The sequence below is a fragment of the Pollachius pollachius genome (assembly GCF_949987615.1).
Source record: "Pollachius pollachius genome assembly, chromosome: 14".
Lineage (NCBI taxonomy): Eukaryota > Metazoa > Chordata > Actinopteri > Gadiformes > Gadidae > Pollachius > Pollachius pollachius.
This window is the reverse complement of record NC_136947.1, coordinates 6,500,230-6,527,729: the sequence shown is the minus strand read 5'-3', so window position 1 is coordinate 6,527,729 and position 27,500 is coordinate 6,500,230. Positions and strand designations below refer to the sequence as shown.

Here is a 27,500-nt window from a genome sequence, read left to right as displayed (position 1 = left end):
ACCATGACACCAGAATGACAAGATGCATCCTCTCATACACTTTACATCAGGCAGGGTGTACGTGTGTATCTGATTGTTTGTGTGTGTGTGTCTAAGTGTCTAAGTCTGTGTGTACCTGTGTGTATATTTGTCTGTGTGTGTGTTTCTGTCTGTGTGCGTGTATGTGTGAATGTACCTGTGTGTTTGTTTGTGAGTGTGTGACAGTGTATGCATGTACGTGCGTGTGCGTGTGTGTGTGTGTGTGTGTGTGTGTGTGTGTCACTCTATGTAGATGTGTATGCCAGCATGGCACTCGCAGTAGAAGGTGTAAATGCTGCAGGTTTCTGCTGTCTTGTTCAACAGCCGTTTCTATTTTGATGTGCTTGGCAATCCCTTTGCCAGGCCAATAACTCTCTCACACCTACACTTCTCTTTCATGCCGCCTGCTTTATTCTCCTTCTTGGAGGAATCCTCTGGGGACCAACTGTGTGCCTCTTAATTTCCCCTGGGAGGCATCCGAGGAGGAAACATACACTAGTGATTTTTCTTTTTTTCACTCAGGATGAAACACAGGGAAAACATTAAGGTATGGCGTACAGAAAATGGCATTCGATGTCAATGGGCCAGGCAAAGGGTTAAGTGAGTTCCTCAACTTGTCAGTATGTCTATGTGTGGCTTGCCCCCACTACCTCCCCCTCTCTGTCTCTCCCTCCCCGTCTCCCTCTTTCTCTCTGTCTTTCTTTCTCGAGTTGGTCTTCTTTTCTTTGTTTTGTTCTGAGGAGTCTCGGAGTGCAGCTTTGCATTGAGTAACACGCAGCCTGCCAGCCAGTCAGCCAGCCAGCGCGGTGTTGTGGAGAGAGGAGAGGAAGGAGAGGTGGAGGAGGGAGAGGTGGAACAGAGGAGGAGGAGGAGGAGGAGGAGTCCCAGGAGACGACGTGCCCCAGTGGGTTTGGTTTTGTACACCCGTCACACACATCTGAGGGTTGACGCGCATCACTGATCCAGGGAAGGGAGAACCGCTGCCATGTTTACTGTCATGTTCCAAGGTATGCTACTTGGCTTCAAACACATCAAACGCATCTACAGGAATACTGATATTGGGGAATGCCACCGGGAGCCGCCGTAAAAACATACAGACACACTCCTCTAAACACACACACACACACACACACACACACACACACACACACACACACACACACACACACGCATCCTGGGGACCGTGCCACTACGCAGCCCATGCTGCGACGCTGCTGAAATGTGTTACGCTTTCACTTTGTGTGGTTGTGGTTGTTTCTACTTGGCTAATGCTCTTCCTAATTCTGAATTTTACTTAATGTCAACTCACGTCAACAAAAGATTACGTTTTCGCACCAGTGTGTTATTTTTGTGTGTCGGTGCGTGCTGGTCCCGTTTCCATGGCAACAGCGCTAAACAATGACACGGTGTCACGCAGTTGGGTCCGCGCGGGAGACGTGGTGGTTAAAGGCGAGCGAGAGGTGATTAGACCTCAACAGGAACGCTTACTGCTCTTATTTTTTTTTTTTTGCATTTTTCTTTTCCTATTTAGCATCTGAATGCGAGATCAGCGTCGCACGAAACAACAAGCCCGCCATGCGGTCAACATTTCAACAGGCCGGCCCGTACCTGCTTCTCCTTTTCCAAACCCATTCCTAAACATGGGTGGTGCCTGACCCGCTCCCAGCCCTCCCCCCTCACATCCACTTTTCACACCGAGCGCTGGAGGATCGCGTGGTTTCAACAGGCCCGCTGTTCAACGTGTCTGTGGTTTGATTAACAGTATGCAGGATGGAAGAGTGATGATTGGACCGGCAAAGTGCTCCCTCTTTTGGGCCCGCTGTGTGCAGTGTTTTGCGGGGCTGACTTGTTTGCCTCACGGCGGTGAGGATATGGAGGACGAGGAGAGATGGAGCAGCCTGGAGCCTCCTGCCTGGCTCAGGGGGAGGTTGGACTGGATTAGACGCCTGACAGCTGGGCCACATCTCTGGAGGCGCGGGGAGGCGGAGAGGCACCCTGTCTGCCTGCCTCTGCACCAAAGTGTCAATTTGAGCATGAAGGAAGGATGAAGTCGAAGTCGGAGTGCAAGTACGAAGTGGGCGCGGAGCGGGGGCCACTGGTGGTCCGTGGTGGGTAGACATCAGCGGTGCACGGGCCCGTGCACACTGCTAGGCATCAGGAAGCACACTGTTTATTTAGAGAGGGGCTTTGACTTGGGAGTAGCAGTGTGCGCACCCAGAGGACGCACGCACAGACACAAGCGGAGGGGGAGGCGGAGGCTAAGGGGGAGGCAGAGCTTGTGACCTCTCTCTCTCTCCCCTCCCTGGATTGTTGACCAGCAAGATAGAACAATCAGAAAGTATGTGTAGTATCTTATGCGGGGCAAAGCTCCTCGACACAAACATGTAGTATTGTGTAAATTCCACTATGAGATATGTTTATTAGATTTAGGTCTGCATTTCCATTTTTCAAAGACAATGTAAGCCTTTTAAGCAGACATCTAGAAGTGTCAGAAGCCCAACTTTTCACACAAAAACAACAAATTCGAAAAGGTATACCACCCCACAACAAAGCCCATATATCTTCCCTAATTCCACTTTTCTTTTACTACTTTGTTAAATGATGAGTTACCCGTCAACATTACCTTAAACTAGCGCCCGTTCCAAAGGAATAACAGCAGATTTGTTATTCGCCATAAGCACAACAACTGGCATATCGTATTCATACACCCCGACATTAATATGAAGAATGCTTCCAGGCCGTTGGAGAATAGGCGGTAATAGGTTTTCGCTGAGGTCCTGGGAGACTGCGTTGTGTATTTCCTGCACTGAGACTTGGCCGTCCCAGGGAATGTGGGACGTGGGCCGGAGTCGACTTTATTAGCTGGAGATGTTCTAATGTGATTTATTTTTATAAATGAGGGTGTGGTGGGAATGAGAGTGGGGGAGGAGGCCGGTATGCAAATGCCTCCCCTCATTAAACAAGCCCCACCACCATCATCATCACCACCACCACCACCACCACCACCACCACCACCACAACATTATCTCCCCTCTTCCTACGACTGTTAGGGTGCATTAACGAGGTGCAGCCATGTCTGCCGACTAATGATATTGTAATGATCAGAAATCTCCCGATGAAGTCGTCAGCCACAGTGGCATTTAGAGGGTCTATGTGTGGCGAGGAGGTGGGAGGAGGGGGGGGGGGGGGGGGATACACCCAAGCGGGCTGTGAGAAGATCAAAGGTGATCGCAAGGTTTGCATCTGCAGGCTTTTTGGTGGGGATTCTGTTTGTTGTGTTGTTCTGGGTGGATTTGGTAAGATGAGATGGACGATCTGTCTAAACCAAAAATATATAGTTATTGGAATGTGTTTGTTTTTTTTTAAATATAGGCTCATCGTTCATTTTAAATTTTATAGACAACAAAGACCCAAATAAACAAAATACTTTCGATTGAGGATGTCGTTGATACGATTCATACGGGTCATTGTTAGTTTCTTTGCGTCTTTGCCGTATGCACGATCCATATTTTCATCACAATAAATGCCCTCTTCCTCGCATCAATTTTTTTGTGGTCCTTCAAAACTTTTCTTTGCAAAGTGAGAACGCGGCCTCTGAGGGGCTGCTGGGGCCCATTTGTGTCGTGATATTTATCTTCATGGTTTCCACGAGAAGGAGGAGATTAACCCCATAACTGGCAGACATCATACAGTTGATCTGAGCATCATTAGTCCACATTAATAACCCATGCAAGTGCAAATGGATTTCCTCATCTTTTCATCTTAATTACATGACATCTGAGCTCTCTATCTGAAGGGGCCTCTTCAGAGGGGGGGGGGGGGGGGGGGGGGATGAGCGACAGTGATGTCAATGCCAGATAGGGGATGATGTGGTGGCTGGAGTCGGCTCTTAAATGCATTGTGCATGCATACGTACACACGAATGCACAACCACATATGCAATCTCGTTCATTTTTACGCATACACACACACACACACATAAACACAAACAGATAAATACACACACACACACATACATGCATACAAAAAACACACTCACACATGCATGCATGCACACGCACAAAACACACACACACAAATATATGTGGACAGATACATACCACACACTCATGCTTCAGGTTCAGGAGACTTGATTTGTACCCGAAGGTAAATTAGGCTTGCAGGAGACGAGGCATCCATCATGTTTGCACATACAAACATGTATGCACTCACGCGCAGCACGGCGCACGGCACGCGACACACACACGCACACACACACACACACACACAGACACACAGAGACACAGAGACAGAGACATACACGCACACACACATACCACAGAGACACACACACGGCACCCACAAACACAGGGACAGAGACACACACAAACACACACACATTCACATACGTACACACACACACACACACGTACACACACATGCATGTACACACACGCACACACACACACACACACACACACACGCGCGCACACACTCATAGGATGTCATTGCCCATTAGAGAGATGGATTGACAGGAGGGCCAGATAAATCTTTGTGGCAGAGAGTCAGAAATATAAATAGAGCACCTAAGATAGATTTGTCTCGGGTGTTGATGAAGTTACCTCTGGGGGTAGAGCTCTGTGTCTCTTTAGTAATGAGGACAAGCACCAACACTCTCAGGCTTTAACAGACAGGAGTAGGGGGTGAAAGATCAGAAGGTTGCTTTTCAAATGTAACATGAAATAAAAACAAAATCTTACCACATTTACAATAGCATAATCATACTATATGGTGGTATTTACCAGCCCCACCACCCAGAATACGGTGGATTGAGCGTGTCGCTCATTAAGGGAAGAATGAGCCCCCCCTGGTGGTTTTTAGTGTGCACAGAAACCCTGACTGAGGACTGTGCACGTATGATCAGAAATGCGGTGCTATGCCTCGCTCTGGCAGCCTCAGTGCTCAGACTGGGGTTGGAAACACTCATTCCTCCTCTTTTTATTTCCAGTAACTCTTTCGCAATGGTGGTTATTATTCACCACAGCTCAAATCACAATTACACCCAGCCCAGGATTATGCGTGAATGCATACAACACACATTCTGATCAACCTATTCCTGTTTTAATTTCATATCAGCGTCATTCTGATTTGAATAAGTGTGTTTAATCAAAACTTCTTCCCCATAAGGTGAAAAAAACCAAAAACTTAAAAGCTCCATTAAAAAGGGAAATTATTTTAATTAGATCAATAAACGCTGGTAAAATCAGGTAGGCAGGGGAGAGGAGAAAGGCTCTATTACCCATTTTATCATCAAAGCGAGCGCTGTGCTAATTATGCTAGCAGCACCCAGTCAGAGCAGCACACCGGAGACTGATAAGAGAGGACTGCCCAAGGTTTCAGTGATTGCACACGCACGCGCGCGCGCACACAAACGCACACACACACACCACACACAAACACACACTGCATGCCCACACCCATGTGCAAACTTTTGCAAACACACGCAGGAGCTCAAGAACACACACACACACACACACGCACACACTGCACGATTCTCACTACGCAAACGCATTGTATAGGGTGAATAGCTGATATCAGTGCAAAAAAATAAATAAAACAGAAGACATAAACGCAGCGAGAACGATGCAGAGAGAGGGGGCGGCGGCACCTGAGTCGGAGAGCTGGCGTCACATTAGAGCCCTATTGGTAATCAATACGAGGCATTATAGGTTGTATAAATCACAGTGTGACACTTGCTCTATGGGTCATTAACAGAGGAGCCGCCGGGGAGTGGGCAGACGTAACACACATGCATAGTCAGTCACACTGCGCAATAACGTCTGAATGTGAAAGCTCAGGAGACGTCCGGGCAGAGTGGCGATGGGACTAAAGAGCGTAAATAGTTCCACGGTAGCACTTAGATTATTTAGAACCATAAGGAGAGAACAAAAAAAAAAGGTCCCAGAGATCACGCTATGAGTGATGAAGGCAGTCACTCGTTTAACAAACCAAAAGGCGGAAGGAGGAAATGACTGGTTTTTTTTCTCTCCTCCCTCTGCTACACAGTCACACTCGGAGTCCCGTCGGTTTCTGCTGAAGCCATGTGATCTGGGGCTCAAGTGTTTATTAGCAATTTGCAGTCAACAAACATCCACGGACCACCGGAGGTATTTTCTCCAAAATATTATGAGGGGAGATGAGAGCGGTTCCTGTGAACATTTTTAATTGAGGATGTACTTATTCTGCCTGAAAAGGCATGCTGGAAAATGCAAACGTAGGCATTTGTAACCTGCGCGCGCGCGTGTGTGTGTGTGTGCGTGTGTGCGTGTGTGTGTGTGTGTGTGTGTGTTGGAGGGAGGGGGAAATCTGAAGACTTGCAGGCTCTTTGATGTCTCCTGAAATCGGGCTTAATGCATGTGTAATTAATAATCCATTTGCATATGATGAACTGGGGCACTTAGTCAGTGTTCTCTGGATACAAATACCTGAGGAAAACAATAACAACAGAGAACATTAAAAAAAGGGAGTCTACGCACAAAAAGACAAATCTATGGTGTGCTTCGGATTAGAAATACATTAGGAGCTAATTATGTCCTAATTGCCAATATTTGTGCAGGTGTTTGTACTTAACCGGGGGTAATCCCCTGCCGCCATGCACTCATCTGGGCTCCCACTCCAGAGGTTTGGGCCGGCCATGGTGGGTGGGTGTAAGGCACCAGTGGTAATATGGGTTGTTAATAGGTATAGAACAACAACAACAACGATACTAATGCTAATAATATCAACAAGAACAAGATACTTCTAATCCAACTATAAGAACTGTGTTAAAACTATAAGCATAACAATAGTTTCAAAATATTAAAAAGGGTTAGCTCTACTACTACTACTCGGCCTACTAATACTGCTGAAATAAAATGTATTACAAATCTATTTACTATAATCTGTAATTACTCTTGTTACCCAGTAAGGAGGAATGCGATGCTGTTTAACTGAAACACACCCACAATCACAATAATGCTAAAGTTGTGTCCTCTCCTCTTGTTGTTCTGTGTTTTTCTACAAAATATTTAAAGAGAAATCAGAGTCTCTAGGAGTTGGAGTTCCCCCACCTCATCAAATCGCAAATGTAACACCGGAGTCTGATTAAATATTGAACTTCTAAGAGTTTAGGGGATGCTTTTTCATGGGCGTCTGACAGCGAGGGAACATCAAACCCAGATAGGTCTCCTGAGCTGACCCCTGGCTAGCAGAGCAATGTGCTGAACGGGCATAAAGCTCGCTGGCAGCAGGCTCCTCAGCCTGTGAAGAGTAACTGAACCACAGGCTCTATTTTATAGCATTAAAGGATTCAACTCTTCACACTTAACCCTCTTTGCTTCCTTACGTGATGTTTTGATGGATATCACGGCGTCGGGGCGAGACTGTGGTTGTGACGTTTATTTTCCAATATACAGACAGGAAGCGTTATTTTGTGTGTCTTAAGCCCCGTTTCAGTGGCATCGTCAATAGTAGTAATGCGATAGAATGCTTCCGTTATGACCGCGCTGGGTGCCATTGCATATCATTAAGGTAGTCATATTTTTCATGAGAATGGAGATCCGTGCCATACGGTCTTCCGAGGGTGGTAATGCAACATATCCTCGTGCATTATTGAAACTACCCCCAAAACAATCACACAGGCCCCACCCTCCTCTTCCACTTTCATTGCGTCTCAAATTCTATTTTCCCAGTTTCCACCCCAGCTCTGTCCCCGGCGTTAGATCAAATATCCGTTCAACTTTTTTCCTCTACGTTTTTTTTTTTTTCTCATTCTTTTCGACTCCATCCTTCTCACACTTAACCATTATGTTGTACGACCTTGAGTGAGGCGCTGTCAGGCGCTTTTTAGAACATAAGCGTTGCAGTTTCCCATAATCCTCTGGGAGCGCCGAGGTGAGAGCTGTGGCCCGGTAGCACTCCGAGTGGCTGGCAGCGGATCAAAAGCAGGGAAAGAGGTTCCCGAGCTCATTCCAATTATAACAGCACACACTATCAACTACAAATACAAACAGCACGTAAGTGATAGCGCTGGTGGCCGCAAGGATGGCTGCCAGAGTGCAGGCTGCATGCTAATCAGGATACCTCTTGCCATGGGCTATTTAGGGAATAGCCTCTCATCCCAACTATTCCCCAACGCTGCAGCCAGGAACAGAGAGAGAGCGGAAAGGGGGAGTGAATTCCCAGACTGCACAATCCAAGGACAAAATATTAGAAAATGGATCTTTATCTTTGCTCTTGGCCAATATCCATATTAATTATATTAAGCAACCGCATACACACTTGTGTGTGCAGGCACACACACACACACACTTATGTTAAATAAATCTATCTATATGTTCTAATGCATGTAGTGAATAAATTATGTGGGGATTTGTCAAACACGTGAAGCTACAACTGTATGCGCGCCGCGCGTGTATAAATGTTTGCTAATTTGACGTCTGGATTAAAGGGGAAAATCCTAACGTTTTAAGAGACTATGGCCACGCTCACCTAACTCCTTGGCTCACATTCGGCTCACCCCATAGTCCTCCAGCATCATCCTCCCTGTTCCAAACATAAAAAGGGGTTTGACCCCAGGACCACCCCCTTTTAAAGAACAAACAGAACGCGAGGTGAAAAAACCCACGCGCAACACAAACAGGATCCTGCAGTCATGCAGAACCACAATCAGGCAGCTTTTTACCCGTGACCACATCCTATACAACACCACCTCCATGCCGGGGGTTTGCTTGGCCCTTCCAGTCAAGTGATTTATATCTAGTCCACAGCCATCCTGGGACCTGGACGGCTGGCTGGCTAGGTGAGAGCGAGGGGAAGGAGGGAGTTGGGAGTTTTGGTAACACCCCCCCCACCACCACCACTTCCCTTTCCCTCCCTCCTCCATCCCCCCACTTCCACCTCCACAGACAAACCCCCTCAGAGCTTGGCGTCTCTCCAGAGCCGCGCTGGGGGGGAGCGAGGGGGAAGCGGGGAAGCGGGGGAGAGGGGGGAGGAGGGAGGGGGGGGGGGGGGGGGGGGGGGGGGGGGCTAGAGCGAGGAGCCGGCGTGGAGCGCGACGGGACCCCAGCAGCACCCGGCCCGGAGGCACAGCTCTCAAGGACACGGAGAACTGGGCCAGAGAAGTTCCCCCGCTGCCCACTGAGCGCCGCGCCGCCCGGAACAGGAGGGAAAGTTTCCAGAAGACGAGACGCCGCGTGCGTCTCTTTGTGTTGAAACGCGTCACCACAAAGTGTCTCTGTTGTCTTGGTGTACTGTGGCATGAGGTGCTGCTGCCGAGGGAGAGATGTGGAGATGAGGGAGTCGACTCATGTACTGTTTAAGAGACGACTAACGTCAGGGCTGACTTCTGATTTTGATGTCAATCAGCGTCCTTCATGCTTCTCTCCCTGTATCTTCCAACAGATACAATCACAGGCAGAGGGATAACATAGTAAACAAATAGCTGAAGGATTCATTTAGTCGCTCCCTCGTATGAAATTAGCAATGCTAAGAACAAATGTGTGCGTCTGTGTCTTTGCATATATGTCTATTTGTGTTTCTTCCTCCCCGGCTGTGGCCACTGCCTGCTCCCAGGGTTTGAGTCCACGGCTTGATCTCTTAGTTAAACAGCGTCGCTGTTATTGTGATTGCAGGCTCAGCATAGAGAGCTCCAGCACTTGGATCAATCACTAGCATACCGCAAATATGCTGTTTAATTTATTTTACATCCAACGTTGATGACAGACGACCCAATTAAAACCGATTTGTTTGCAAAGTCGCATCGAGTGAGTTAATCCTTCGAATCAAAAGACACCTTTCACCCTAGCCCAGCCGAGACAATGACCGGATCCATGCAGTATGTGTTGTTGTCAGTGCGGTACAACCACACTCCTCCCTTCTTGCCAGGAGCTCTGTACGAGGGTCAGTCTCCCCCATTCTCCCCCACACATCGGGGGGAGGGCACCACACTTCTCCGAGATGGAGTACCCCCGACCAACCCCAGCCACATCGCCCTGCACCCCCATCCTGGGCCTCTAATGGAAGTCCCGGGCATCCAGACATCTCCCCTGCCCTGACAGAGGCGTCACGTAGGGCTCTACTCATCATCGCGAGCCGCGGGGCGCCGGCCCCCTGCCCCCCTCAGTCCCGCTCCCCTCACCCCAGGACCGGCTTTTTGGGAACATTGCAGGCAGATGTGGCCAGATGAGCACGTTCTAATTTGCGGGGGCCAGGTTAATGCTCTGCCAGAGGGCCCAGGGGCCGATCGATGCCTTTATTTCCCTAAAACGCCGGCGTGGCGAGAGAGGAGCTCACGGGGCGCTTTTAATACCGCCGCGGCTCCAGCGACAACTGGGCTGTATTGATTGTGCCCGTGTGGAACTACGTGCCCCTTCTGGGGAAGGATCTATTTGTGTCACCCTGGGCAGGGATGGGGGGCTCCGCTGGAGGAGCCGAGAGCCCAGCCAATGGAGGATGCCAAAAACATCAAAACAGCCATGTTTACAGATTACCCAAAGGGAAAGCAAATCACTGCAATTATGCAGGCGGTGGGAATACTGATATCAGCATACCTGCTACTACTTCACCCAGACACTACTTTGGTGAGGCGAGAGCACAAAACAAAGCAACACACTCCATTTTGATTGAAGGAATGATGGAATTTGCTCGACCCTCAACAAACGACGGGATTTAAAACGCATTAGACCCATCCAAAGCGTTGCCTTGTTTCGAGGTGATTGCACCATTTGGGCGTGTAGGGTGCAAAACATTTCAACCGGCCGGGGAACTATGATATTAAACACAATGAAGTGGGCTGTGCATGAGGTGTACCACTGCATATTTAACATTTGCATGTAGAATCTGAAATGAGTTTTTCCCCCTCCACACCCCTCTCCAAAAAAAAGGCAATTAATCATTCATTAGAGCCACCCAAAATGGCTTTTCAAGGAAGCATTTATCTCCTATATTAGCTTAGAAACAACAGAGGGTAGCCTCGTCCGATTCATAGGCCTTTGTTTGCAGCGGTTGTGACATATTCATGACGGAGGCCATAATAGTCAGATTCCTGCTCTATCCCCCAGGGAGAGCACAGCAAATGGTGTCACATCCAATTACTGCAGCACACTGCAGAGGTAAATCAAAACCCGTGCTATGAACTCACACGCACACACAGACACACACAGACACACACGCCCACAGACATACACACGCGCGCACACGCACAGACACACACGCATACACACAATCACACACACACACACACACACACTAACACACACGTGTACACGCGCACACACGCAGCGTTAGTGGGGCAATATTGAACAGAAGACAACGGTGACATCCACAGTGATAGAATATCGGAGAACACATTCTCTTGGTTACTCGGAGGTCATGTATGGATTACACAGGGAGAATTGTGTAGGCTGAGGCTTATTGGCTGCAGGCCCCTCCAAACATAGATTGACGTACGGGGCTAGCGCTACGCGTGGCAGAAATTGCTTGTTCAAGACTTTTATGATTATGGATTTGTTTGCAGGCATGCAGAAATTGAAATCGCGGATGAGGGATTCCGAGATGCTGCCTGATTGAAGTCGAAATCATCGGGTCACTAAGTTCACCCATCCGTCCTGGCTTTCAAAGCGTTGTGTTTCTTTCCTCGCGCAACATTGAGTCATTTCTGCTCTCATTTCTGTCGGTTGAACTCAAAGCCGTTCGTCTTTTTTTTTTACCCTGCTTCTTCTCTGGTCGTTGGGAGAACTGGTGGTTTGGTGGTTTTGGGGAGTGGAGGGGGGATGATGTAGCGGCGGGAGGGTGGTGGAGGGAGGGGTGGATCTCAAGAGCGCATAGCCCCGATTCACCCCGGAGCGATGCAGCGCTCCTGCCCAATAAAACAGGCTGGCTCCCCAGGGCCCCTCCCTCAAGCCTCCAGTCAGCGCTTGTTTTTGCACCATTTATTTAGTGTGACACGTCTCCAATTAAACGGAGGAGGCTGCTGCATTTCTCCCCATAACTACCTCTTATACCTCCCCGTAGACCCTCTGTCACTCCGAGAGTGTGCATACAAGAGTGAGAGACCAGGAGTGAGTGAGGGGCTGAGAGAGCATAGGAAAGACAGGGTGGTGGGGGGGGGGGGGAGAGAGAGAGCAAAGAGAGGGTGAACTGAGAGATCACTCTTTTCCTGCCGCCGGTTAGGACCACAATGTCATCGTCCCCTTCGTGGGTTCAAAGTCCCCCTCTGAAGGGTGTCTGGAATTATAATTATCAAAATATTGAACGAGATAATCGTCGGCCGAAATTACACTGTCAACTTGGTGTTTGCCGTGACATCAAAACGCGACCCCCCCCCCCCCCCCCCCCCCCCCCCCCCCCCCACACACACACCCCCTTCTATGGTTAATTGGCTGCACTACCCGACACTATATACAGTAGGCACACGCAATGTTCATAGCATGTATACAAGCGAAGCTCAATGTTTAACGGTTTTATTGTGGAGAACAGGGAGAAATACTAATCAGACAGTCACAGGAGGAGTGACTTTGTCCGACCCCAATGCCGTCTGCGAGAGCGCAGCTGAGGGCGGCAGCTGCCAGGGAGGGCTGGTGGGGGGGCGCCCAAACCGCCAGCCCTGCCAAGCGGCTGGGCCGGGGGGAGCCCCAGTGGCAGCTGGGTAGGGTGGGGCAGCCAGCTGTGGAGCAGCGGGGAGGTGCGGTGACTGGGAGATGCCACGAGACCCGGGCAGGGGGAAAGGAAAAAAAAACCGAACCACCGAGGAAGGAGCGCGTCCTACAGCACAGGTACTGTACGTTTGGGTTTGCATGTGTGTGTTTAGACACACACACACACGATATACTATATATATATAGACTTTCTATACACGGTCCCACACATCAACATCAACACATGGTGGAACACGCCCACTCGTGCTCTGGCGGTCCGAGCAGCGGCCCTCTCTCACACCCTCACCACTCTCCCATCACGTGCTCCGGCCACACATCTGGTGCGCCATCTGCCCCCGCTCCCCCCAGAGTGACAGGTAGTCCCTCTCCCTCTCCGGAGGGGGCGCGGTCAGGAGGAGGGGAAGGTAATTTTGGGTGTGAATGTGCAGCCCCATAGCTCTCTGGATGCACCTGGCCTATGCTGGGGGGATGCTGCTGCTCGAGGGTACGAGCCCATTATCCGGTCGGACACCAGCCGACCGGATAACCCATAAGCAAAAACAATTACATCATCCTGTCAGCGGCGGTGACAGCTCTCGTAGCGCGACGACGTATTTCCCCTTCCTCGGGAACAAGTTCCACCCAACACGATTTGTATGCAAAAAAAAGAATTAAGCGCCACATTAGAGATTTGTTTTTTGTAGTTTATTATAATGTACAGTTTTACATTTCAATGACAACCGACACTGTTTCGAATGGGTGCAGAATGAAAAATATTAAACAGCCATATAAACAAGATGAGGACGACCGTGTCTGTTCCTCCTCTATGCCTCTGTACACCAGATCAACTAGGCAGTGTTGCCAGGTTGGGTCAGATTTTCCACCCAACCTGGCAACACTGACCATAGGACACATATCAAGCGGCTGTAGCCACAACTGCACCACCCGTTGTTTTTCTTTTTTTAAACTGTAAAATTATGAAATCCTTTTTTCTCTCCAAAACATTATTTTCACATCTTATGTTACATATATGATAGTAACAAGTTGTTTCGGTTGATTCGTACACAACACTATATCGATGGCATTGCCTTAGAAGTCTATTCAAGGAGATAGTCCTCCGGCATTGTCAACGACGACAAAACCATAGTTAAGATTGGGGTGGTTTTTCACCCTTGCAATCATTGGTTTACAGTCAGTGGACAAAATGGCCGTGGACTTTAGTTCAACAACTTATTCAAATGAAAGGAGAAGGCTTTGGCAAGCAGAGAGGGATGGCCTTACATTTCAAAAGATGTCCGCTATGCGTCTTCTGCTTCAGCACACTTTTCCAACCACGCAAACGGCTATTCCTCTAATGGCAAATTTGGTAGATCTCTGTGTGAGCTAAATAAAGTAGAAAACCCCAAAAATGGTTTATATAAATTAATAGTTCCAGTTCAGTTTCACCAAAGCCGGGCCGGCATGCTACATTTTTAACGATCAGTCCAGGTCCAAAAAGTATACTGATTAGGTTTGTATTTTAGCGCCATATTGTGCAGGAGCATGTTTTTGTACCACCAAAGCCACCGTAGGGCGTCCACATCGGTCTTGTAGTTGTAATTTAGACAGATACAATTCTTCAAAGAAATACATAAAACAAAACAAAATAATACAAAATGTGCCGGATGGGATCATCATAAAAGATCATAACCAAAAAGATACATTGACACGTACAGTTAAGGAAATAAACAACACAGTATTTAGGACTAGTCTCCAAAGTCTTAGACAAAGTTAACCTCATCAAAAAAGCGTATCTCTACTGTTGGCATTATTGCTTCTCATTGACAGGGAGCGAGAGGGAGGAGGCGGAGGGGGGCGGGGGGGAATGCATCCACCTACCTAGCGAGTTGGTACATTTAAAACAATTGGTGATACCCCAAATTTCACGTTTTGTATGCCAGTTTCACAAAAACTGCAATGTTTGTACGATAAGGCAGCTCTGTTTGTTTGGTGTTGTTAAGGCTACGCTGCTCGGAGACCGCCGGGACCGGAGAAAGAGCTCTGAGAAACGGGCCGCATCACGTCAGCGTTGACAACACAACAATACATCTTACAGGTGTGGATGAGAGCCCCGATGGATCGTTCCACAAGAGGGAACCTGTGTGTGTGTGTGTGTGTGTGTGTGTGTGTGTGTGTGTGTGTGTGTGTGTGTGTGTGTGTGTGTGTGTGTGTGTGTGTGTGTGTGTGTGTGTGTGTGTGTGTGTGTCTCATCGAGCTGCAGCCATAATTTAAATTCTACTCAACAGATGACCCCAGAGGTCAGAGCTCAGAGAAGAGGTCAGAGCGGGGCTGTGTGGGTTTGCTGTGACCATCTTTTCATTGCTGGTAATTTCCATACTGGCCCTGTGGAAAGAAATGCAAACAGAAATGTGTTATTGTCATTTTACCACGAGAAGGAGCCAGACAAGCAGATACACGGGCTAATAGTTACACACACAGACAGTAGTAGGACACAAACAAGCACATTTGTAATATCAACCATATGGCACTGCAAACCATGATGATTTAAGAGTGGGCTGCATTTGCTTAATCGAACCAGCAGGTGGCAGCACGGCCACACCACTGGTGTTTTTGGAAATGCAGCTTTTGGCATGTCAGGTTTCTGCAGCAGCATGGCTGATGAAGAGATTTCCTTATTTACTAGGTAGACAGGTGTCATGTGAACTACATTAAGTGTAACAGTCGATGCATTTCTAAACAGGGGTCGAAATGTGGCTTCCGTTATCGTTGGAATTGCCGAAAAAGACATTTTAAAAGAAAAATTCCCATTTGAATACTGATCCGGATTTGATCCGATTTGATTTTACAATCTCAGGCACATCTCAGGCGCTTCAACCAGTTCTTGTTTTACTTTGTTTCTCTACACGTTTTTAAAGAAAAGGACACATTACCGAAGCATATGGAAGGTATCATTACACTACGCATGCTGTGTTTATGACCTCTTAGATGTAAAATTCGACCCCTGGTTACAATTAAAAAATTAAAGAAAAAGATAAGAAAAAAGGAGTAAAATGGGAAAGGATCAAGACATAAAGAGGTAGAGGAAGGAACAAAACAAATGCAAATAAAAGCTAGGTGGTCAAACGTCTAGATTGGACGTTGAGGTCTTCACAGCAACCATTACCTTTGCTTCTTACAGAGCTAGTCAGGGGTTCAAATCCCTGGGTCTTTATTTCCTCATGTGTCCCTGAATATTCAAAGATAAAGATATCAAAGTGTAGCTGTGGCCCCCACATAAGACCACAGGAAATACAGGGCAACATGTAGATCTCCCTTTAAAAAAAAAATAGAAATACACTAGAGCACACTGGCATTACGCTTAAGTCATTAAATTTTTTTAAAAAAAAGGAGAGATTCCGCATCAAAGCCCCCATATTTCACATACCCTGGACGTGCATGCCATTGTAGCCTGGGCAGATCATCACCCCCTTCCCACGATCCATCTAACGCGCGCCTTTTTTAGTAAACGTTCCAACAGTCAACAAAACTACGGCTAGATAAACACACATTGAGACGCCGAGCGAAACTTTCTCCCGCCCCCCACCAAAGCCCTCCCTCCAGACGGTGACAGCATGCACAAGATACCCACTTTGAACATCTGCTCCCTCGGCTCACACTGGCTTCATTACGAACGCTACATGTGTATAAATATATATATATATACACACAATTATATATAAATATATATATATATATTTATAAAACCCTGAGGCTGACGGGTGGTAAAAAAAAACCTATGCGGAAAAAAGGAGACACACTAAGGCCTCCGTACGGACCAGGTCTGCCGTGGCGCTACAGCCGGGGGCATACTCACCTGTTCGTAGGCATAGGGGCGCTGCTGCTGGCCCTGGGGGGGGCCGGGCTGAGGTGGGCGGTAGGCCCCGTACTGCTGCCCCTGCCCCTGGGGGTAGTTGGGGTACTGGCCCGGGGCGCTCTGGGAAGGACCTGGGGACAGTGGGAGATCGACACGTTTCAAAAGAGTGACCGAACTGCGGACATTAAAAACCTTGAACAGAAGAACAAAAAAATGACAGAAGTTCACACTTTGTAACCAACTGCATCCCACTCGCCGCCATCATCGGCACATTTCACCATCTGGTGCCCGTGTGTTGAATCGAGTTTCAATTGAAAATACATCTCCGTGCCCATTGGCTCTGATGTGTCGCTGCCATTGATATTTATCCCTAATGTCCCCGCGATAGGCCCGGCTGCTGTGTGGCAGAAGGCAGGTGGTGAAGAAGTCAGGCTCTAGTCGGAGCCCGTTCCACCATGGCAGGCACGGTAACGAGGAAGGTTACCGGGGCTGGCTTCCTGTGCGGGCCCCCCCCCCCTGCTCCAATACAAGGGGAGATCAAGGAGATTCTGTGGGCGTTCATTAACAGTGCAGGGCCTCATTAAAAAACAAACAGAAATTCCGCCGGTTGCCCCGCAACACTAGGCCACGGCGGGGATCGGGCCGACCCGAGTTTACAAAACTGAGCCCACGCAGCATTGTCAACGCTGGACTCCTTAACACGGGGGCATAACCTTGTGGGTGCCTTGTGAGAGAAGGAGCTTGTGTGCGTGCCAGATGGAGCAGAGCGCACTGCCTCTGACTTTGGAAAGCTCATTATCGACACAAGATGAAGGCCTCTGGCTCCGAAAGAGGAACCATGAGAGGAGAGAGAGAGAGCAAGGTAGCAATGGGGAAATCACATGGAAAGTTACGGATGGGGAAAGGCGGATACGAGTTGCGGTCGCTTCCGTGCTCATGACGCATGGCCTAGGGTCAGCATTCATCAGCCAAATCTCCCGTACTCGCAGAGACCAGGGCTTTCCAATCAAACATGAAGGCTGAAACATCGGGAAGAATACTAATCCGATACATGCCCCTACTCTGATTCATTCCCCAAGTCTCCCCATCCGAGTACCAATCCCCTAACCGGTCATTAACAGAACCGTTTTGCTGTCGTTCATGGCATTCTGGCACAGGTAGCTTTTTTTTGGTTTTCAAGAAGCAAGTCGCAACTAGTTTCACTTCTCTGGAGGAGGAATAATTATTACAAAAAAGGGAGATTAAAAAGGCAAGGGCGCCAAAGACAGCCAATAGTGCCACCTAGAGGATAAGAACAAAAGCGTGTTGAGAAAACGCACCATATCCCTGTTGCTGCGGAGGGTAGCCTTGCTGGCCAGGATACTGCTGCTGCGGTGGGTAGCCTTGCTGCTGGGGCGGGCCTTGCTGGTACGCCTCCTGGTTCTGGACGTACTGCGCGTTACCTACAGGGGGTATCGGGGATGAGGGACGGGGGACAATGAGTACTGTGAACCGTTAACCGCAACGGAGAAGCAAGCAATGTTGCATAAGACCGTGAGGACTTTATCTCAGGGTTGGTGGCGACTCCGCTTTCATCTCTTGGGATTTTTGGAGGGAGCTGTTGCAAGGGCTGCTGGTGCAGCCGTTATCGCAACACAACCTTACCTGGTCCGGTATATTACAGACACAACTGTGGAATAAATTAAAACCATGGGAATGGTTTGCATTAGGCAATTAAGCATCGTAGTTAGGAATATGAAAGAAGGAACGAGTATCAGTGATGGAAATTAAGAGAAGGCAGACCAGTGAAAATGTCTCGATTGGCTGCTGGACAACCAATCAATTAGACATAAAGGGGGAGGGAGAGCAAGGGCACAGTTGTGTTAGCCGAGAAACAAGTGGTGTCTTTGGAAAGAAATTAAAACTGGTAGAGAAAGATGACAAACAAAAGGAATAGTGAATGTCAATGACAGACAGACAGAAGGAGATGTGAAAGTGGTGACACTGCCATGGTAGCAAGAGGCGTGAGATTACCTTGCACGATCCCCGTTTGCTTTTGCCGTGCTTCGGAAGTATCAAAAGCCAACCTGATTGCTGGCTGGACAGTGGGGTATAATTATCTTTGACATTTGGGTCATTTTATCACGGCGGCACGGGTCTCTTTGCCTTCTAGCGCTAATCTCTCAGCAAAAGGGGTGGAATATTTAATACGATTCTGGGTACACAAAAACAGGCATTTGTGAAATCACAAAGCGAGAAGCTGGCTTAAGTTCAGCTGCAGCTTTCCTATTGGCTGGCGACGCCAAGCTGTAGATCCGGCCCCCGCCCGCCCACCCACCCACCCACCCACGCCACGAGGCAGTGGCAGATTTTGAATTCCTGGTCTGGCCCCGTCACCTACGATTCTCCTTGATTGAACACAACTCCTTTAGGCAGATCTTGTTGGGTGGTATGTATTTGGGGGAGGGGGAGGGGGGGGGGGGGGGGATTTGATTTTGATTTGATTGGTTCTTTTGGGTTCCCCAGGAGCGGTTGGAGGGTTCTCCTACCTTCTGAGGCTCCCTGTCCTGCGTGACTGTACTGGTCGCCATAGTAGTCTTCCTGCCCTGGGTACTGCTGTGGGGGTCCTACATACACATAACACAGCACACAACATACACACAGGTAGATTCAAGGTGTTGTTGGGACGAGTGGCTCTGTGCGAGAGGGGGGAGTGAGGTGTGTGCGTTTTGGGAGGGGGGAGGGGGGGGGGGGGGGTGTTGCCCTACACTGCCAGTCCTGAAATAACCAATCTCCCTCGTGATCACCCAAGTTTTCGATTAGCTGTCGGAGGGGTTGACAACCTATTAAGCACCAAAGGGTCTGTGAGCAATAACAGTAAAGGAACAGAAACAAAAACAACAAACAAAAAAAAAGTTCAAACTTGGAGGAGGGAGATCGAGACAAGAGGGAAAGTAAGAAATGCAGAAGGGTTGTGTTAGGGAAAGGGAGAAGGACTGTGCTCGAAAAAAAAAAAAGATCCTCAAAGGGCCCGCTCAGCTCTGAGGGGGATACCTTGCTGTGGGGGTCTGTAAGGCGGCATGGGCCTCTGGCCCATGACATGGTTCCCCTGGGTGACCTGGCCCATCATACCCATGGGGTTCTGTTGGCCTTGGTAGTGCTGGCCGGCGCCACCAGGGGGCATATTGTACTGCTGGGAGGGAGGCTGCTGGTGCATCATGGGACCTGCGAGGGAGCAACAAGAACCCCTTTCAACACGGCACACTCATCACACACGTCGAGTAAATGGACAAAAGCAGGTGTTATGGACTCTTTTATATATTCTCAAGGGCCGCGCGTCGACAGCGCTGCAGGGTGGCTACCTTGGTTGGGCTGCATGTTCATGTTCGGCCGGGGGCCGTAGTTGCCCATAGGCTGGCCCTGAGTCATGTTCATCTGGCTCTGGGCTGGCATGCCCTGGGAGGAGGGGACGGCGTGGTTGTAGCCGCCCATGGTCCCGTGGCTGCTGGGGGGCATGTTCATGGACCCGGCGGGCATGTTGGGCGGCTGGTTGGGGCCGGGTCCGGGTCCTTGCATGGGCATATGGTTAGGTCCTGGAAATTCAGACATCAATGCTCAACTCAGAGAATGTGCGAATGGTGACATGGTAACCAGACAAGGGGCTGCAGCTTGTGTGACAGTGACAGAATTAAGCCAATTTCCCCTAACGTCATGTCTGGGATTAATATAGCACAGCTTGTCTTGCACTACCAGTTAAGTGCGTTTTCTCTTCTGAATTTTCACCCTTTGTATCTGCTATAAATAATCTGGATTAATATAAATAATAAACTTCAAAAAGAGAGATAAAAGACGAAACGGGAGAGAGAGCAGGTGCCACGATACAAAAAAAAAAAAAAAAAAAAAAGGAACTCTGCATTCAAGACCGCCGGAGCGGGCAAACGGGTGACGTCGTCCTTCAGAGAAACGACCTACCTCGCAGTTCTGTGGTGTTGCTAGGCAACCAAACAGAAATCGAATCGCGGGAGACAAGAGAAAGAAAAACACGGAGGGAAAAAGGGAAAGAGAGAAGTTACGCGTGTGTGTGGAGAGACAGGAGGAGGAGGAGGAGGAGGAGGTCCGACTCACCAGGCATCTGTCCGTTCATCTGGCCCTGCATGTGCGGGGCTGGCGGCCCTCCGCTGCCCATGCCCTCCGAGGGCATGTTGTGACTGTGTGGGGGGTGGGGGGGGGCTCCGCTCTGGTTCATACCGCCGGGGCCCATGGACATGTTCTGAGTGGGCGGCTAGACACACACACACACACACACACACACACACCAAACTTAGCATTAGACTAATTTAGCCACAATATATTGATAGACAAAAGGGTCCCAAAACAAAGCTGGGATTGTTTTGAAACATTTAACGAATGCGTGATGAGTTTAACAATCCTTGAGGATGAATATAAGCTGATGACAGGGTCTTCTGGGGAAAAATAACTTCACAAAAGGTAGTAGAAGAAAGAAAAAAGCATGCGCAAAAAGAAATATATACAACCCACCAGGCGGTACCCATACAAAATGGGTCAGTCTATGGCTTAGTAGAGTTCAACCTCTGGGACTAAAATGACTTAAGAAACATTTCAGATGTGAATGGAATAGTTCCACTATATTCATCCAGCTAAGTTTGCTGAAATCACTATAGCGCAACACACACACACACACACAACATGGTCTGTGTGATTTTGTTTGTTACCAAACATTTAAAATAAAACACCTGACGCACACTACCCTCTTTACAATCAAAATTGTGCTTCTTGCTTCTTTACGCAGAAGCTCTTTGATCATTGAATTACTCATAAAGTTGGATCCTACTGACCAAAAGAGGCCTGGGTTGAATATGATATAGAGAGAACCTGAAGTCTGAGGTAAAGGTGTGTGATATAGCTTCCTTTGTTTGCCTTGTGTGCGGTATAGAAACATATTGACGTTCGGTCATTGCATTTCATATGCCCCAAAAGGAAGTTTAACAGATGTAGATATATATAAAAAACATCAAGCATTGTAATGTGAATAAAAAACACATTATGTTGCAGGTTACATCCAGATCGCCCGTTTGGCAGTTTAGTAATACTCACCGCTGGTAGAAGGGACTGCATGTTTTGATTTGAGTCTGCTATCGTTGCCAGGTACACTAGATTTCTGTGGAGCATCTGCTGATATCTGAAAAAGTGGGCAGTCGTTTAAATCTTGCATGAGCTATATTTGACATGCAGCCCTTGAAGTAAAAGTAAACAATTGGAAACACCTAGTAGACGAAGATGGAGAGTGGAAGGAGGCGCCATAACGTCAACGTGACTTACTGTGAACATTCTGCAGTCTTGCCTTTACTCTGGAAGTCCATTATACACTGGATCAGTTGGTTGTTCTCATCTAGTAACTGGAACATCAAAGCAAGATAACACGTTTGCGGTTAGGTGGTATGAATCGGTGTAAAGGCTGATACCCCCATAGTATTATGAAAGGAGGCTAGAGATGCGATAGCTCATCATCAGAAGTGCGCGTGCGGCTAACAAAAGACGCATCCTGCTAACCGTCCTAAGCTAACAAAACCCACAGGCCTTCATTCATTTAGGAAGTAATTCAATGTTAACGTGAATGATTGACGGTTCAAGGTTTGTTCACATGTGCTGCCCCTTAGTTCCGCGATGTTCATATTCGCCGCGCTGTGACCCTGCAAACAGGGTTACCAATCTATATCCAGTTGGATTTGGATGGGTGATGCTACACCATAAGCTAACGGGCTAGCATACGCTTGTTTCATAGCCTCCCTGCTCATGATGCGCTGTGAAGATGCATTACCTTTTGTATTCCTGCGGGAGTGATGTCCCCTTTTCCACGCTGCCTGTGAGGTGCGAAAGCCACCGACATGGCGATAACCTAGGAAAGCGCAAAATACAGCATAAAGTGGTAACACACTGCACGATTCGGAAGACCTCAGATTAGCAGTTGAATACGCTATTTTGGAATGCAGTGACCCACTATGCGAGGAGAGGGGGGACACGAACAGGGAGCCACATAAATACAACCTTTATTGTTTATTGAATTGAGTAATAGCGTTTTTGGTATTTACATTTTAAACAGAGACGCAAAGTAATTAACTCAGATATAAGGACATACATGTAAACATTCTTATTTTTATGCTGCATTTATTTTCCAAAGCAGGTACCCCCCAATTTATAAAAAATGGACTATTCCAGGATTGTTCCAAAAGGTTACAGTCAATCTTTGAAACGGAGTTCAAATATGTTTATTTCAATAATCACAGAAATTGTAAAATGCAAAAATATAAATTGTATATCAGGTCCACACACAAATACTATCACTTTGTAATTTTGTATTACTTTTTGCAAACTGTATTTGTTTTATTAATTCCATGTTTTGCAAGCATTTTAATCAATAAAATGTATCCATATGGTGGTTTGTTATTATTGCTTCTGCAAATGTCACATTTTCCATCATATATTTGTGTATAAAATAACTATTTATTTTAAATATTTATATTCAAATCGTTTATTTGGTTTACCCTGGGTCAAAGTTCGTGCGCACGCGCATAGCATACACGAGGAAATCGAGTCTTACGTCTTGTAGCTGAATCATCCGTTTGCTATCCTTTTATTAACATTTTTGATTTCGGGCGTCGCAATGGCAGCCAGATACGATAGAGCCATTACTGTATTCTCCCCAGATGGTCATCTCTTTCAGGTAGAATATGCACAGGAAGCCGTGAAGAAAGGATCCACTGCGGTAAGTCCTGAATGAAACGAAAGCTAAACTTTGTTAGCAAACGTCGGCTAGCCAACTAGCCAGCGTTGTCGCTGTGTCACTCTCCGAATCGCTTTCATTTTCGTTAGATTACCACGGATAGATTAATTTCGCCAACATTGATGAGGAATGGGATTGTTTTGTTTGTTGATCCCGGTGTATATCGATGCTCTCTCACGTCGTGAGAGAGCATTAATATTATTATTCTTACAACAACACATGATGTGTACTTTTGACTTGCCGCTAGCTTGTTCCTTCCCGGAAAGTTAGCATAACGTTGGACATCTTAAAGGTGCTGGGATTTCGTCTATTAAACTCTAATGTCCAGGGTTATTCTTCAATCGAGGCAAGTCCCTGAATAAGTCACAAATTCTGTCGTACAATCAGGTTATGCAGTTGATATTGTGGCGCTGCCATTTACTCCTTCTGTTCGGTATAAGTGATGCAGGTGTAATAAGGGTGTGCAATGCCAACATGGTTGATTAGGTAGTCCACACACTCGTCAGTATACATCCAAGTTACTGATTTGACATTGATGTTATCACTGCATTTGCAAATTTGACTTGTGACAGGCATGCGACAATGTAATGATGTGTTTACATCTGCTTTCTTTGTTCAGGTTGGAATCAGAGGAAAGGACATCGTGGTTCTTGGTGTTGAGAAGAAGTCTGTAGCGAAGCTTCAGGAGGAGAGAACGGTCCGCAAGATATGTGCCCTTGATGAGCATGTCTGCATGGCCTTTGCAGGTAATGCAAAACAAAAATTAATGAAACCTTATGGTTAATCAAAATGTGTTTTTGTCACCACAACAATAACAATTAATTAATATATTGAGATGATGCGCTCTTAGAAAATACTTTTAAGAAAATACGATGAACTGCCATAGCAGTTATTTTTATGACATTCCTCCCCAAACAATTTGTAACCTTTGCTTTTCTGATATCTTCCAGGCCTGACGGCAGATGCACGTATCGTGATCAACAGAGCTCGGGTTGAATGCCAGAGTCACAGGCTAACGGTTGAAGACCCAGTTACAGTTGAATATATCACACGCTACATTGCAACACTGAAACAGGTAATTGGTGTCAGATGTGATCTCTCTAGGCCTCAATTTTAGTAGGATACTGCTGTCGAACAAAAAACTCCATCGAGAGACAATTGGCTCTGTTGCTGGACTCAAGCTTTCTTTCCTCAGAGCCACAGAAATATAATTCTGTGCATCTGAGGAACCATAATTCAATAAATTGTCCCAACTTTTAGTCACGGTTAAGATGCAATTTGACGTCAAACACTTGCATTTCCCCTGAATGAATGAAGCACTTCTGTGTCTTTCTTTTGCTTTTTTCAAGCGCTACACTCAGAGCAATGGTCGCAGGCCGTTTGGCATCTCTGCTTTAATCGTGGGCTTTGACTACGACGGAACCCCCAGGTTGTACCAGACAGACCCCTCAGGAACCTACCATGCCTGGAAGGTCAGTGAAGTAGTCCTCTGCTTACTGTGCTCCAATTGGCTCCTTTAAGTTAGGTTTAACGATGCTTGGAAAAACCTGGACTAATCGCAGCGTTTTTTCTTTTACCAGGCAAACGCCATCGGCCGCAGTGCGAAGACTGTGAGGGAGTTCTTGGAAAAGAATTACACAGACGAAGCCATCGCCGGTGACAATGAGACAATCAAGCTGGCAATCAAAGCTTTGCTTGAGGTGAGGTCACAAAGATACTGCAATCACAAGAATATCACATGGCCTGTATATTTAGTTTGGGATGCATTTAAGGGAGGCCCAGATTCTGATAGACTTTGTCATATTTTTGTTCAAGATCGAACAACACTGATTTTCTTATTGTGGTGTAAGCAGATATTGACCTATACCTAGTTATGGGATGCCATACCTACTACCTAGGTATATGGTTTTATCTCGCCAATCACAGCTTGACATGAGTAATGTTGTGCTTTGGGATAATCCTCTTTTCTTCTCCCCACAGGTGGTCCAGTCCGGTGGGAAAAATATTGAACTTGCCATTATCAGGCGAAACCAGCCACTGAAGGTAATCACTCATTCTATTATTTTAACTATCTAGATTTAAATGCTAAAGTTGAAAATAGAATAGTCTTATGCGTGTTTCCCATTATGGCCTTCTGTTGTTATTCTAGATCTTTTTAATTGGACAGTTGCACTTCAATATGTCTTTCTTCTTGGCTAATTGCTTTTCTGTGCTTTGGGCAGATCTTGGAGGCCAAAGAAATTGAGACCCTGGTGGCCGAGATTGAAAAGGAGAAGGAGGAAGAGGCCGAGAAGAAGAAGCAGAAGAAATCCACTTAAAGCAGTTAATCACAACCGCCATTTCCTTTGGTTGCACTTCAGGCAGGACAGCGTAGACTGGTTGGAATTGGTAGCTAAGAGGGTTTAAAAGATCGTATTTGTCTCTCATTGTAAAATCTCGAACCTTAACTTGAGATCTATCACTTCCGTAATACTGTTTTGGCGAGAAATCAATAGTCCATCCGGACTGATGGTGCGTGTATGGATACGGAGGCGTATTGATCTGAAGCAAGGATTCGCCCTTTTATCTAGTAACAGCTTTTTATTTTGAAAGTTCTGTTGGTTTCTACTCTTCGTATTCTCTGTAATGACAACATTGGAAGAGAACTCCTAATATTCCGGCCTGTAATGGATCAAAGCTCAATAAAGGCTCACTTGTTTGTAAAGTTTTGTCCGTCCTTTTTTTAGGAGCACGTATTATTCTGTTTGATATTTCTCGTCCGTTACCACATGAAAAGGTTTTAATGTTATCTTTTCCACCAGTACGCTCCGGCATGTTCAAATTAAAACCACTCGGCACTAAAAGAAAAGACCAAGGAATTGCTTTTTTTAACTTTGCCCCCTTTTCGTTTCCAGGAAATGGGATGTATAGGAGACTGTAGTTTTACACCGGCCAGGGGCGCTATACTGAGCGTCTACAAAGTGCCATGTTTATCAGCATTAGACCTGACATTGAAAAAGGAAAAAAAAATAAAATAAAGTAGTTCAGGCGGCTCCACCAAGTGCTCACCTCTCTCTCAGTCATTTAAAACAAATTAGTGATGAGCGAGGGGAAAAGTGTCTAATGGTGGTCCAACATAATGCTTTCTTGCCTCCCTTTTATTTCACCCCAAATTCGCTTATCAAGCAACCGCTGCTCTGAATTCTCAAAGACACGATTATGGCCGGCGGTGCGGTAGGGCTGCTTAATGGGTTCCTGGCCTCAGACCCCAGTGGGAACTTTCAGTGACTTTAATCTGGAGCCCTTTGAAAAGTTGTGCCGCGCCGCACCGAGGGGCCCTGGGGGCTCCCGCTGACTCTCAGCAAAGACATAATGGTGAATGGTAAAGTCCTTCATTTAGACTCGTCTCCCCAAGCCAGGATTTCCTGAGTGGGTTGACCCGGCTGCCTTCGCAGGGGCCGTTGCAATTTGTCTTGTTTGGGTGTGTTGCTTGGACTGGTGTGTTTGATTTCACTATAGTATCCATGATGCCACAGCAGGAGTTGCTATCTGAAACCATAAGATGGGATTTCCCTTATGATATATAGGATAATATAGAAGCAACGGTATTTAAATCGAGGGCTTTTTTTTTTTTATCCATTTCCTGGACGTTTCAGAGCAAACGTTCATTTTAAGACTCATCCGATATGAATATGTTGTGTAGTTCTCCTAAAGCCATGGCGTTCTGGGTGGCCAGGGTGGTAATATGATTACCTGTACTAAATGCAGAAGATGAGGAACACAATGTATCTGTCTATGCTATTAAGAAAGTTCATCCTGGGCAATCCTGTGGTACAGCCACAGAGGTTATCTGATCCATCTCGTCAATAGCGCACGAAGCGGCTTACTGTGCTTACGCCCCGGCCTTCGGTCTCTCCTCTTCCTTTTCAACTGCTCCTGGGAAGACTTTTTTTCTCCCTCTTGCTTTCTTTCTCTCTCCCTTCTTTCTCCCTCTCTTGCCTGCGATGCTGTTGCCCATAATCAGCAGCTCGGCGCCCGAGGACAAAGTCCATGTCTCTCTCATCGCTGGCTGCTGCTGCTGCTCATCATTAATGCAGAAAATAATGGCTCCACCAAAGGTCATCGACGGAGAAAGGATGCCCGCGGACGTGTACTCTCGGAGCAAGAATGCACGCCGCTGCAGGCCTTCCACTGAGTGGATTGTGTGTGTGCGTGT

At 47.2% G+C, this 27,500-nt stretch overlaps 2 protein-coding genes across 7 annotated transcripts; one reads left to right on the top strand and one right to left on the bottom strand.

Annotated features, from left to right (window-relative positions):
* Positions 1–14,809: 14,809 nt before the first annotated feature.
* On the bottom strand, positions 14,810–22,494 carry ss18 (SS18 subunit of BAF chromatin remodeling complex). 6 transcript variants are annotated; one of them, XM_079751274.1, is made up of 11 exons: positions 22,343–22,494; positions 21,844–21,920; positions 21,619–21,703; positions 20,629–20,785; positions 19,866–20,096; positions 19,558–19,728; positions 19,053–19,130; positions 17,844–17,966; positions 16,525–16,655; positions 15,835–15,897; positions 14,810–15,053 (listed from the first exon to the last, which is right to left on the bottom strand). In XM_079751274.1, the coding sequence occupies exons 1-10, from the start codon at positions 22,409–22,411 to the stop codon at positions 15,880–15,882; spliced, it is 1,140 nt and encodes a 379-aa protein (XP_079607400.1). In that variant the 5' UTR covers positions 22,412–22,494; the 3' UTR covers positions 14,810–15,053; positions 15,835–15,879. The 6 variants fall into 6 exon arrangements, with proteins under 6 accessions (XP_079607400.1, XP_079607399.1, XP_079607403.1 ...); XM_079751273.1 differs by lacking the exon at positions 15,835–15,897; XM_079751277.1 differs by lacking the exon at positions 15,835–15,897 and having other exon boundaries at positions 19,636–19,728.
* A 600-nt stretch (positions 22,495–23,094) lies between these two features.
* On the top strand, positions 23,095–26,009 carry psma8 (proteasome 20S subunit alpha 8). The gene is made up of 7 exons (XM_079750460.1): positions 23,095–23,287; positions 23,925–24,051; positions 24,256–24,380; positions 24,655–24,777; positions 24,886–25,005; positions 25,286–25,348; positions 25,528–26,009. Exons 1-7 carry the CDS (start codon positions 23,186–23,188, stop codon positions 25,621–25,623), a joined length of 756 nt encoding a protein of 251 aa, XP_079606586.1. The 5' UTR covers positions 23,095–23,185; the 3' UTR covers positions 25,624–26,009.
* Positions 26,010–27,500: the final 1,491 nt, after the last annotated feature.